The sequence below is a fragment of the Drosophila mauritiana genome, chromosome 3L (assembly GCF_004382145.1).
Source record: "Drosophila mauritiana strain mau12 chromosome 3L, ASM438214v1, whole genome shotgun sequence".
NCBI classification, from domain to species: Eukaryota; Metazoa; Arthropoda; class Insecta; order Diptera; family Drosophilidae; genus Drosophila; species Drosophila mauritiana.
In genome coordinates, this window is record NC_046669.1 from 4,481,092 (window position 1) to 4,494,752 (window position 13,661).

Genomic DNA, 13,661 nt, shown 5'->3' on the forward strand with positions numbered 1-13,661 from the left:
CAATTTCGTTTCATGAACATTTCACTCACCTGCCACATTTTGCAGGTGGTGCAGGAGTACGAGCGCGCGGTTATCTTCCGTTTGGGTCGTCTTATGCAGGGCGGTGCCAAGGGCCCAGGTGAGTACTCAGAACTGCAGCTTCACAGGTGCAAACAGGGGTGGGCTGCAGGAGAGCGGCGGGGTAACGATTCTATGCAAATTTTAGTGCCGCTCGCCTGCGACATGAATTTGTGTTAATTGCTGCACTTGCTCCAAATTAGCGACTCTGGGGCGGCTCTCAGTCCGTGTGCTCTGCTTTTGTGCTCCCATTCCGAGGGAGGAAGAGATTAGCCAAATTGAGGCGAACTTCTCCCACAGTCATGACACTAGTTTGCATAATTTTTGTGAAGAAGTTCCTAGACCAAGGGAAGCACAAAGGTGTTGAGCTTCATGTAAAATCAACGATATTTACTTTAACAATATATTCAAAATAAAAAATAATTTTATAATAGCAGAAATGCTACGTTGTCTTTATATCGAATAACCTAAGATGTCTCTTAAGGATATTTTTAAAAAATTATGGTGGTGCTCTAACTTTTATATCCATGTTAGCCAGTGTAGTCCGTAACTCTTAGCGAGCGTTTAAAGCATTTCAACCGTAATTTCAGGTATCTTCTTCATCCTGCCCTGCATTGACTCCTATGCCCGTGTGGACTTGCGTACTCGCACATACGATGTGCCACCGCAGGAGGTAAGTTCCGGTTGCAGTTCCGGTTCCGGTTGATACCGAAAAAAGCTGTTGCAACCTGCAGTGGCAGCCACAAACATATGCTGCCTTCTTCGATGTTGTTGTTGTTGTTTTATTAACCAGAAGTGGAAATCTTTTTAGTTTATGTACTTCAAAAAGTCCCCTCCAACCCACAAACACACACGCTAACACAAGACATTTTAAAACGATGCCAAGTAAAGCAGAAACCAATTAAACTTTTAGCTTTCGCCACAAGTTATTCCAGCCGACACGTTTGTTAACAAGAGATGTTTATACATATACTCTCATATATGTATTTTTCGGTTGCATTTTCTTGTTTTGTGTTCTGACCAAAAATAAAGGATAAGAAATATACACGGACACACCAGCACACAGATAAAAAGATACAGATTTTGGGCCCTGTTGGCGGAATCCGCAAGAGAAGCTTGGCTGAACACAGCCGGAATCTGAGTTGTTTTGTGGATTCTGCTGACAGGACACCCACACACATGGGTACCAAAAGCCACACAAACACCCAGACACACACACATACATGTAGACACAAGGATACAGGACGCGCAACTGGAGCGTGAATTACGCATACGCAACGTTGTCTTCTCGTTTCTTTGACTTTTTTCCCCCTCGTTCTTGTTGTCGTCGCATGTCACGGTGTTTACTTTTAGTTTCTACTTTCTTCTTCGTTCGTTTCGTTTTTTTTCGGTTTTGATTTTCTTCCCAATGCAGCCTCTCTATCTGTGTGTCTTCCTGCTCTCCCTCTATATACATTCTGTATTCATATATTTATATCTATGTCTATGGCTATCTATATCTATTAACGTATCTATCTCCACTTTCCAACCAGCTAAGAACCCCTCTTTCTAACCACTATTATACAAAAACAGCATCATCAAGAGCAAAGTGAAAGAAAACCATTTTTGTTGACCACATTTATAGTTTATTTAATTGTTTTTCCCTACCATTTCGAGTGGCTGCAGTCCATTTTGTTTTATAAAACGAGAAAAAGAAAATTGTGGTTCTAACACCCACAAACGCACACACATACACATTGCTCTCTCTACTCTCGTTGTTGTTGTTGTTGGTAGTCTTGTTGTATCCTATATATATATATATTTTAAATACTTTGTATGGTACTTGTTGTCGTATTGAAGTTGAACAATGTTGCAGAATTTTTATTATTATTGCCATTGGTGTGCACTCAACCCACACCCACAACTCACACATATACAGAGGTAGGACTCACCTTGCCCTCACTCACACACACATAGTGCTACACAGGAGTCTCATCCAGATACGCGCTCCATTTATTTTTGGGAATTTTTCATCCTTTAGTTCGCTTACTTGATCTTTTATCGCAATCAAGCCAAAGCCAACCCAGAAAAACCCCCTACCCATTTCTCATTTTTACCTGTGCATATTTCATTGTTCACTTGGCAGACTTAAATGAAATATGGAGCGATGAAAAAAGCGAGGCTAAAGTGAATTTTAAGATAGAAGTAATGGTAACTGGTTCGATTTCAATCCGCTGGCTTTTTTAACATCTTGCTGACGTCACGTGAAGCAAACTCACTCACACTCACATACAGAATCTCACACACCAAAGTCAAAAATACCCCATCTTTATTATTTTTTTCGTTTTTTGCATATCCGCCAGCATTCTCATGTTCCATTTGAGTTTGTTCGGTTTTTTGTGTAAATCGCATGAAGGCCACTGCAGCAAGGATGAACAAAAAATAAGAAGAAAAAATGAAAAAATCCCCCAAACCATCTCGATGACGATGTTATTATTCACAAACACCAAAAGACACATACAAGCCCAGATTTACAAACACATTCACCCGAAAATCTCCCTTTTAAGTGCATACGAAATGCGATTTTTGCGCATCATTTCGTTTCACTTTCATTTTGGATTTCTTTTCATTTTAAATCGTATCGTAATCGTTATCGTAATCGTATTTAGTTTTTGATGTCTTTTGAACATTAACTTCAAGTTATTACAATTTGCATAGTTAAAGCTCTGATTGTCTCCTGCAATTAGGAATGAAAAACCCAACAAAAAATTGAAAACAAAGAAAATAAATAAAAAAAATAGTTCAAAGCAAAAGTGCCAGAATGCATATCAACTGAAAATTCTACCTCTCTCTATCTATCTGTCTCGCTCTCTGTGTTCAGCCGAGCACCACATATGCATATGCAAAACGAATTGGTGGGCGGGGGCGGGGCAAAACCACAAAAGAACTGTACGCATTACGCATTGGCTCTCTCTCTCACACGCACACATAACCCCTCTATCTCTATCTCTCTCCACCACTATCTCTCTATCCCTCTCTGTGTGTCACTCACTGTTTGTCTCTATCTCTGTCTGTCCAAAAAGAAAACTTGATGAAGAAATGAATGTCAAATGTTTGTTCACTGAACACAGGGTGCAGCACTCACACAAACTCGAGTCCCAGGACACGCACACAAAGACAGCAACACCGGAACACAGAAAAAAAGCAACAGAAATTGTAGGTCTTGCGTAGCTTAAAATGCAAGTGGAACCCCATTAAAAATCCAACAAAAACATTCTCAATTGCACTTCCTCCCACCAAAAAATTATAATCTGTCTATCTATACCTCTCTCTGTCTACTACATCTGTCTTGCTCACTCTCCTGCTAAGCAGTCACAAACCGATCTCTCACTGTCTCTCTATCTTTGTCTAAACTATCTATATGTCTCTGCCTCTATCTGACTGTCTATCTTACCTAAGCTCTATATATAAACTATATAACTACCTCTCTCTGTCTCTATATATCTACATATATATTGATTTTGTTTTATGAGCTACGTAAGTTTTGTTTAGCAAACCTTATATAAGAACCGAAACCAAAAACTACTTACAACTACCAAAGAAAACCCCCAAAACAAATCACACGAAAAGAAATTTACTATCGAAATGCACTTACTTGATAAACCCCCACTCTCCCCTGTTCGGTTAAGCGTTCGAATAATTTTTGAGAGCATGCTAAATATATATTTTCATAAATGTCTATTCTAAAAAGCTTTCTAACTGTCTTAAACGAAAAAGAAACCAAACAAACCATACAAAAAACCAGATACCACAGATTGTTTATAAATGTTGGTACAGACTGGAAAACAAAAGTATAAAATCAAAATATAAATAAACCACACGGAATATAACACTCACACAAAGCACACACAGACATCTAACATTCGTCATTTAGATCACAAGCTCACAAACACACACGAACAGCTTTTAGTTTTAACCAACATAGTCACCACCACCACCACCCCCCAAAAGAATAAAATAACCAACCAGCCCCGTCCAAAAAGAACAACAACAAAATATGTATTGTACAACTAACTAATTAAATCGTTACAATTTGATTTGTTTGAGCACAAGCGAAAGGACGCACCCCTCCCAATATAAAATGCAAGAACACATTGTATATATGCGATATATATATGCGCACAGCGAATATACATATATACATATAATGTCGAGTTCATCTATGTGTGTTTTGCGTGGTTTAAGCTGTTAAAAAGTGGTAACTCAACTCCTGCACGCATGCAGGCCAAAAAGCCAAAAGCCAGAGCATTAGACCAAAAAAAATCAAAAGCTAAATGCGCCGCCCGCCCGCCAAAACGCGCTAGATTCGCAGCAGTTATAGTGATGATGAAGTAGTTAAATAGCTAAAGCTAGAGCAAGTCCCAGCATCACAGCATCAGCATCAGTAGTTGCCCCATAGACTAGGAAATAGATTACTATAGATACTATACGATACCTAGCTCGAAAGCTCATAGCTTAAAGAAGAGAACTATACTTTCAACTAAAACTCACTGTGACCTCTTTAAACTGTCGCTCTATCTATCACTCTTTCTCAGTTGTAGTCGCTAGCAAGTGAAGGACATTTTCAGTTGAGTCCCATTAAACTTAAATTTCAATGCTGACACAAATTCGCAGCATAAACTGTGCAAATTGTAATAAATAACCAAATTGTGTTTAATTGATAACTCATTAGTTTAGGCGTTACAGTGTATAAACTATTGTTTGGAATTTTCATTTCATTCACTTCCGATTACCCTTCTCTATCTATCTGTATCTCTGCTCTTGTTTCCATGGTTTCATCATTGATTCCTGAACGTTTGCTCATTCAATTCTATTCCGTAAAATGCAATGAACCACCCACTCAGCACCACTCCACTCCGCCTAAAACACAAAACCAACCACCAACCACCAACCACCCACCACCCACCGCCCAATCGCCACCCCCTAACTAAGCCAACCAACTATTGTTCGAAATAATAAGCCATTGTTCGGGCCAAATTGATTTAGAGCTTTGTTCATGGACAGCAGGCAGCAGGCTTTGGATGTTCGAACGGCATTCATAATGAAGTGAATAGTGCATGATTATGAGAAGGTATGCAGTGCGAAAGCCCTGATATTTTTCAATAGAATGCACACAAAGCCCAATTGAATTTGTAGATTATTTGTTTAAGCCTGCGCTTGGTAGTAATCAAAGCTACCTCACTGAAGGATGTGAATCTCTGACATGCTTGCAAGCAAATGTGCAAGCTGAAAGTTAATCATACGCACTGTTGCCCTAGATTCAAATCAAATTTAATATCTCAGATGGAATGGCATGAAAACAAATGAAATTAGGTGAACAAAATAAGATGCTGTGCTAAGAGGATAACAGAATTAATATCATAAAACAAAGCTTTATGACTGAAATATAACGTATACGCACCGTATAGACATTCATAAAACTCCTTTATTACCTCTCTTTAAAGTTTGCAAACAATAGCTCAAAATTTTCAAGTGAGAACCATAGCAAACAGAATAAGTCTTAGCAAATTCAAATGCATAACTGGATTTGCAGAAATATTTCCGACCTTGTCTTTTAGCTTTTCCTCCAGCTGCTGCTGCTCACATTTCAGTTGATTCACATGCAAAGTGCTAGAGATTTGCCTAGCCCAAAAGTTCACCGCCCAAAGTCTGGGCATGGAAAAGCCTCGAAACTGGCCGAGTGGAAACGATGACACTAAACAACATTGACACCACAGCTTCAGCTTTGTGGAGAGGCCGTAAAAAGCGGTCTAGACTACGCCGAACAATGTTTGGGCAGGTCATAAAACGTAAAGCGCTCCGTCGTTGAGGGAGCAACTTTTTACCACTGGTATATATGGACTTGTGTGTGCCAGCGGCGGCAGATAGTTGGGCATAAGTTTAGCCAACTCTGAGAGGAAAGGAACTATAAAAATAAAATTTCGAGAATTCGATTTGGGCGTCATGAACCGAGGCTGACACCATTGGGGCAGGGCCAGTAAACTTGCGGTCATGATGGAATAATCCAAGCACGGGCAACCGGAAACTTGTACATAAACCGCCCACGACCCCCCACCACATCTCTCTGTTCCCAAAAAACCCTTGCAATACTATCTTTCTCCCAATAGAATGTAAGACCTTTTCTACAAACGATTTCATGCTATTGGTTCTTCAGTTTGATTAGCTCTTCAGTTTCGTACTTCAGTTTCAGCTTATCGTTTGTGCCGTTTACACGTGTACTTGTATAATTTGTTTAACTTCCCCACTATCTGTACATTAACTTATACACTGTAACCCAAAAGCTCTTGGGTTTGCTTCACGTATCTTCATTGCGCAGATGATCGAATCCCACTCGAGCACATAAAACTTGTGCCGGCAAATTGCTAGGATAAAGTTCGCTGAATGCGAAACAATGCGAAAAGACTTTGGGACTTTTGTGATGCACAGATACACGGATACACATTCAAACGCAAAATGCAAATGCAAATCCAAATGCACAGACTCAGATGCAATAATCAAAATGAAAAGATGAAAAAAGCACTGCCTTTGTGTGTGTGCTTTGTGAGTTTGTGTGCCTTTCGCCATTGTCTGTCCTTCCGTCGGTCTGTGGCAAAAGTTTGCACTCCCTGCACTTAGTTCTATTAGAGAAAAGCGACCCGGCCAAAAGAAGCCAGCGACGCTCAAGCCAAGTGCATTCGCATTATACCACTCTCCTTGTCGGCCATAAAGTGCACAGCACAACTGGCCAACCACTGATACAGATACAAAATGCTTAGCTTATCACCAAAGTACCACCCACATGTGTATATATACTCGTATACGAATGGTATCTGTATATACGCACATCCCTTTACTTCTGTGAATGTGTTTGTTGGCAACAATAACAAGCGAATAATAAAAATAACTAACAGACCAACTACAACAATAGCAGGAACAATAGAGAAAGCAAAAAGCAAATGTCCCCAAACCAAAAAAAAAATACCCACTGCATCTTGTAGGTTCTCACAAAGGATAGCGTTACGGTTTCGGTGGATGCAGTGGTTTACTATCGGGTATCAAATGCGACCGTCTCTATCGCGAACGTGGAGAATGCTCACCATTCGACCAGGCTACTGGCACAGACTACTCTACGAAACACAATGGGAACTCGGCATTTGCATGAGATACTCAGCGAGCGTATGACGATTTCCGGCACAATGCAGGTGAGTTCAAAACAGTTGACAGTTGCCAGTTGGCCCGGCCCGCCAACAAGCTCTCTCCCTCTCCAAAGAATCTAGCGACTTCGTCGAGCTGCTTCCTCTAATTTACTTAGTCTACCGGCACAATGAAATACACATAGGGAAAAGTCATCGAGAATTAATTAGCCGCATTTAAAATTCCAATGCTACTAACTTTCATTAAGACTTTTTGAACAAATATATTGCTTCATACCGAAGATACCATATTAAAAAATAGATGCTGTTTCCAACTGTACAAAATTGTATCAAGATTTGCTTTTCCACGTTGGACGCCACTTGTACAACCATATATGTTCTACATTGGGCGCCACTAACGAGAGCATCGTCATAAAACACTCGATCCAGTTTATTATGTGAAAAAGACCAGAGATGTCTTAAATGTTAATCTCCTGTCCTATCTTAATGTAAGTCCCAATATTTTTTTTGCGTGCACAAAGGAAACGAGAAAATCCACGCAGAATAAATGCAGCTACTTGCCAGTCCCTTCTGCTGACAGATGACATTTAAGCTTCTGCTCCTAATTATGCAGCATAAACCTTAAAGTTTTGCGGTATAACTCCGCTGGCGAAATATTAATTGCGAAATTTAACAGCTGCCAAAGGCGATATGTCTGTCTGCCCTCCGTGCCTGGCATGAAAATAATCTCGGAGCCAAAGCGTTTTTTCATCGCAATGTACAAATTGAAAAGGCATCGGGGAGGCGATGGTGGTAAAGTTACGAGCCGCATATCTTAGCAGCTGCCAACTTAACCCAAATTCTATGGCAAGCCTGGCAACGGGTCGTTTTATTTATTTATTTTCCATGCCATATGAAAAATAGTTCAAAATCAGGCGAAAATCTCGAGCATCACCATCAGCGGCAGCTTCAGCTTCAGCGGCAGCCGCTGGTGCACGTCGTTGTGCGAACATGTGCAAAATGCCAAGTTGCAATGGCTGTGCGGCTCCATGGCTCCTTTCACTCCCCTCGACGATGCCAAGTGCTGCATTTTTAGTTTTTCATTTCAAGGATGCTGTACGACCCACAAACAATGTGCGGAAAAATGCACTAGGCCAGCGGAGAGGGTGAAAGAAATAAAAGCAAAACCGAAACAAAACTGTTAACGACCTGAAAAACGAGTGTAAACAAAAACTAATGTATTTTTACTGCTATTTCTCACACGACTCATCCGCCTCGAAACCAACAAAACCGTCTAACCCAACTCACCAACCAACGACTGCACCCACCTCAACTACCTGGCCTGCTCCAATCATAAACAGGTTCAACTCGACGAAGCCACCGATGCCTGGGGCATCAAAGTTGAACGTGTGGAAATGTAAGTAGCACAGCTTTTTTACTCCCCCCACACACACACACACACACACACACACAACACTTGCAGTGGCAACCTGGAAAAGTTTCTATGTCAAGCTATAAAAGTAATGTTATAAACGTTTCACTTCGCCAAGTCGAAGTTGATGTGCTCCAAAGGATATTGTGAGCTTTTCTTTTTAGTGCTACTTTCGGGGTGATTTCTCTAAAGGGAATGGATTAGTTTCAATGCTTGCGAATTTGATTCCTCACTTTTGGTCACTTGTGAAGAGGAAAACGAGGAAATTGAGAGTCATTTAAACGATATTAGAGGTGGCTAATTTTCAGATCAGGATCTTTAAAGTTTTCAAATTGGTCTGCTAGAATCAATTATAATTATTATTGGGCATGCCATTTGCCATTTGATTTAATGTGCTAAAAAACAATTCGTTAAATGTATTTAATATTAAGCTATATTTATATTGAGCTATATTCCATTTAAATAAACCTTAACTGATAAATCGAAAGAACCCCTATAATAACGTTATGAAACTCTAGTACGCCCCCTCATTTCTGCTGACTAGTCTCCCGAGTCTGCCGTAATCCCCAGCTTATATAACATTTAAATTGGCTAGTTTGAGCCCCGCAAACATTATCGTAGTCCCTGCAAGGCCACAGCACTCGAGTTTGTTGGTTATTTGTTTTATTTGTTATACCATTTTTCCGGGCATTTATCACAATAACGCTGCCTGATGGGCGGAGCTGGCTGCTGCCCTTTGTCTGCTGTCACCGAGGCCCTGTTGTTATAATTTATTATTTGCCACTCGCGGGTGGGGAGGGGTAGGGGGCACGTGGCTACTTTGTCAGCTTCACTTTTTCGCAGTGCCAAGTGTTTTGACGTTGGCATGTCAAATGCTCGTACAGGGCCAACACAATATGGCGGAGTGGAAGAGCCTGCTGCTGCTGCTGCTGCTGTTGGTGTGTTGGCCATGTTGAAACAGCTGCAACAACTTGACGCCCTGTCGCTTGTTGTTGGTCGTATTATTGTTGCTGTAGCTGTGGCTATGTTGCGGCTGCTACCTTTTTTGCCCTCCCCTTCCGCAAAAAAAAAAACTCCTACTTCTTCATCAGGCAAAAGTTGGCCGATTTGCGATGAAAACGATTTCATTTTATGGCAGTTGTTGAATATTTCATTATTGCACCTCACTTCTTCTTCGCCGGCTGCGTTGTGTTATTGATCAGATGGTTTATAACTTCCTCAAGTGGCCAATAAAATGATGCGAGAAATTGTGGTGTTTATGAGTTATATAACTCGATTTTAATTCAAGACAAATAGAGCGATATAAATATTATTTGATAAATTTAACATCACGGCTCGCTGGTCGTAAAAAATGTTTTCCAAGACCACATTTGAATTAAAGATGCGCCATTGAGCTGAGTGCCATTAGCATACAGCTCCGCACATTTCAGTTGATAGCTTTAAATTTAAAGGCGCTGAGGACAAACGCTCGACAAGATACATTTTACCAGTCTGAATGGGAAGTTCAAGCTCCGTCGTGCGCACTTGTGCACTGAAAAATGAAATCCTGGAGTTTCATATATGATCTCGTTTAGTCTTAAAAATGAATTTAGAATGGATAGTCTGAATATGGGGAAAGAGAGAGTAGGGAGCTAAATTTGTCTGAGTGCAGATGCTTTGTGGGTAAAAAATAGCACTATCTTTGAGTTAGGAGTATTTCCGAATCTGCAAGTCACGCCGGCTAATCTCATTTTATCCAACGACCGAGCAGCAAGGACGTGCGTCTGCCGGTGCAACTGCAACGTGCCATGGCCGCGGAGGCAGAAGCCGCCCGGGAAGCCCGCGCCAAAGTCATCGCCGCCGAAGGAGAACAGAAGGCGTCGAGGGCTCTTCGCGAGGCGTCCGAGGTGATTGGCGATTCGCCGGCTGCCCTCCAACTGCGCTACCTTCAGGTGAGTTGCTTATCGGGGACTTGCGAGCGATTTACTACTGATTTATGCGCTTAAACCACTGCAGACACTCAACACCATATCTGCGGAGAAGAACTCGACGATTGTGTTCCCGCTGCCCATCGATTTAATAACATATTTCCTGAAGACCAACGAGGCCACAACGCAGCAAAATGCCCGAGCAGCTGCGGCAGCAATTGGCAACACACCGCCGCCATTGCAACTGGCACCGCAGCAGCAGATGCAGCAGCAACAGCCGCAGTACCAACAGCCGCAGTTGCAGCAGCAGCAGTACCAACCGCAGCAGCAACAACAGCAGCAGCAGCAACAGCCGCAGCAGCAGGATCAACTCTATCAGCAGGGGCAGCAGATCTCATCAGCCATGTAAATCAGCTTAAGATCACAAAAGGTTCGGCTTCGTCGACTCTAAAATGTCCTGCACAATGTTTGAAGAATATCCTTCTAAAGATATAGCATAAAAATATTTCAGGAATATGTATCATATATGCATTTCCTTTAAAGAAATGCATATCCAAATATCGATAGGAAAAAGTGTAACTGAACAGGCTTTTTTCTGCAGTCGAATATATTGCTTCATTTTCAAAGGCTGGGTAACTCTGACGACCAACTTAAAAATGTGTATCTCAAATCCCCATATCCCTTTTCCCTGAGCTGCACATTTTGAGTTACTTTCCTTTAGGAAATGAAAGCTGGCTATGTAATTTTTGTTAGGGCATGTAATGTAATGCATTTTTCTGGGCTTTTTAAGCAGCAACTCGAAATATAATTGTGCAGAGCGTTTCAACATAAAAACCAAGAACAAAATACAACCAACGGAAACAACGATTCAAAAGAATCAAAAATCTTAGTTCATAACACCGATAAGTGCGATTCGAATGCGTTAGTCGACTGCAGATCCTTCAAGAGAGAAACGAGGGATCTGAGGTCAAATAGATACAAAGATACAAACCTAGACTAGTTTCATACGAGGCGAAAATAGAGTTTAATATTTGTAGCTTTACGACCAGAGGATGCAATTCTAAATATTATACGTAGGAACTAGCGGTGCAACTCAAGTTTAGCACACAACACAAAAATCAAAGTAAAATACTTGCTATTAAAATCACACCATATGATGTGCGGTCGTTTAGGTGAAAATTCTAAAACCAACCAGTTTTGAAAGTTTTGAATTGTGAAATTTGAAATAGTCAAAAATGGTTGGTTTGGTTTTGTCTTTTCACGAACTGAGCGAGCCACAGATTATTGTTTGTTTTTCTCTCAATATTCAACGAAGGTCCGTTTCCTTGCATTCTAGTTAAAAATTAGACAATTTTGTAACTTTAATTAGGTATTTTATTAAACCTTTCTTTTTAGTAATAAATTAATTAACTGATCCAAGAGAGCGGGCCCTCGTTGAACTAAAATATTCATTGAACTGTTGACAAAGGCGTTTTGTAAATGTTTATCCGTATGCTGGTTACCCTGTTAATTATGGATGAATCTGATGACTTAAAATATTGCTGTATACTTAGCTATGCAAATTTACATTTAAGTCGTGATCAGGTTAGCTCGTATAAAATAGAGTTACTGTTGTTCAAAACCAATTAAAACTTTATAGGACTTTAATAACTCTCATTATGAACAGTTGTACTCATATGGTACACTCCAACTAATACAACTGTTAATCTGTTTCCACTGGAGCTAATCCAGGCATCTAGAGGATTTGTTTGATCATAGTGGGTTTAGAAATCTTTTAAAAACATCGATCAGTTTTTAAAAGTTGTCTGAACCCACGCTAACAGATGAAATCAACTAGCCAGCAACGTTCGTAGGTCCAAAATACGAATGCCAAACAATAAATAAGAGTAATACGAATTTATTGTACATACAATAAACAAATAGAGCAATTAAGCCGTACAGAACTGTTTTACCAATTGACACCTTAATTAATATTGCATAATCGTATCGGGTATACACCACACACAAACACAAACACATACACAGGATGTAGAAGATCGTCTAGCCTCTCTCGAAGTAGATTCCATCTACTTGAATAGGTTTGAAGTAAGAAAAAATCGAAGAACGAAATGCATCTTATGCTAAAATGTATTTGCAACACGGAAAAGTTTACTTTTTAGCGCACTTCATGAAATACGAAACGAGTTATTGAAATAATAATATATATACATATGCAAGCATAACGAACTACATATTATGTACAATTTTGCCTTTGAAAATTTTTAAACAGAAACGATTTCATTATCCACATACAATTAGATTTATGTGTAAAGGAACAATAAAATTTCTTCAACTTTTTTGGTATCCAAAAGAGCAAAAACAAAAGGCGAGCCTTGAGTTTTATTTTAATTTCAAAACTGGTAAGTTCTACATAATAAGCACATTCTAGGAAAAAATAAGTAATTAAAAAAAATGTATTCCAAATACAATAATGCCCCAATAAAACAACTGATTCTTAGTTATTACATACTTTTCAATTTTATTAGTTATTATCATTATTATTTGTATTATGCATTACACACCTAACCGACTTAACGGACACATTTCTATCATTTTACATCAGCTAAATTCAGTTTTCATTCATATTTGTATCTGCGTGTTGAACCATTATCCGCAGTACATGACAATTCTCAGTTGTTATTTCTATAATTATTCATCAGACATTGCTATTCGTGTGTTATCAGGCAAAAACCGCTGTCAGCGCATGCAACACGCCTACCCAGGCAAAAGGCTGAAAAATTTTGTAAATCTTTCAATTTGATTGCCGCAGTTTGTATAAAAAATTTGTGAAATTTTTTGTTCTGGTTGTGTTCTGGTTAATGCCTTGCGTGCCGCTTGCGCCGCCAATGGCTGTTGTTTTTCAGCTGCCACAAAATCATTAATTATTAGTTCGGTTCGGTATCATTCAATTAAATTTCTCGTTTATTTCTACACGTTATGTCAAGTTTATATACAAAAATTCATCAACTACGCTAAACAATTTCAGTTTTGCCTGTGAATTATAACAATATTTTAATTAATTATTTGCAGTGATTCCGTTGTGATTACGTTGAATGCCATTTCATACAATGATTG

General features: G+C 39.7%; 1 protein-coding gene across 5 annotated transcripts in view; it reads left to right on the top strand.

Moving 5' to 3' along the window:
• LOC117141100 (band 7 protein CG42540) overlaps nucleotides 1–12,896 on the top strand; it is a 34,751-nt gene extending 21,855 nt beyond the window's left edge. For 3 of the 5 annotated variants that reach the window (XM_033304422.1, XM_033304421.1, XM_033304416.1), the window contains 6 exons: nucleotides 46–118; nucleotides 648–730; nucleotides 7,074–7,277; nucleotides 8,570–8,625; nucleotides 10,391–10,571; nucleotides 10,636–12,896. In XM_033304422.1, the coding sequence (XP_033160313.1) occupies nucleotides 46–118; nucleotides 648–730; nucleotides 7,074–7,277; nucleotides 8,570–8,625; nucleotides 10,391–10,571; nucleotides 10,636–10,956 (918 nt within the window). In that variant the 3' untranslated portion in view covers nucleotides 10,957–12,896. The remainder of the gene's footprint in view (nucleotides 1–45; nucleotides 119–647; nucleotides 731–7,073; nucleotides 7,278–8,569; nucleotides 8,626–10,390; nucleotides 10,572–10,635) is intronic. The other 2 variants (XM_033304418.1, XM_033304417.1) reach the window with 1 other exon arrangement.
• Nucleotides 12,897–13,661: the final 765 nt, after the last annotated feature.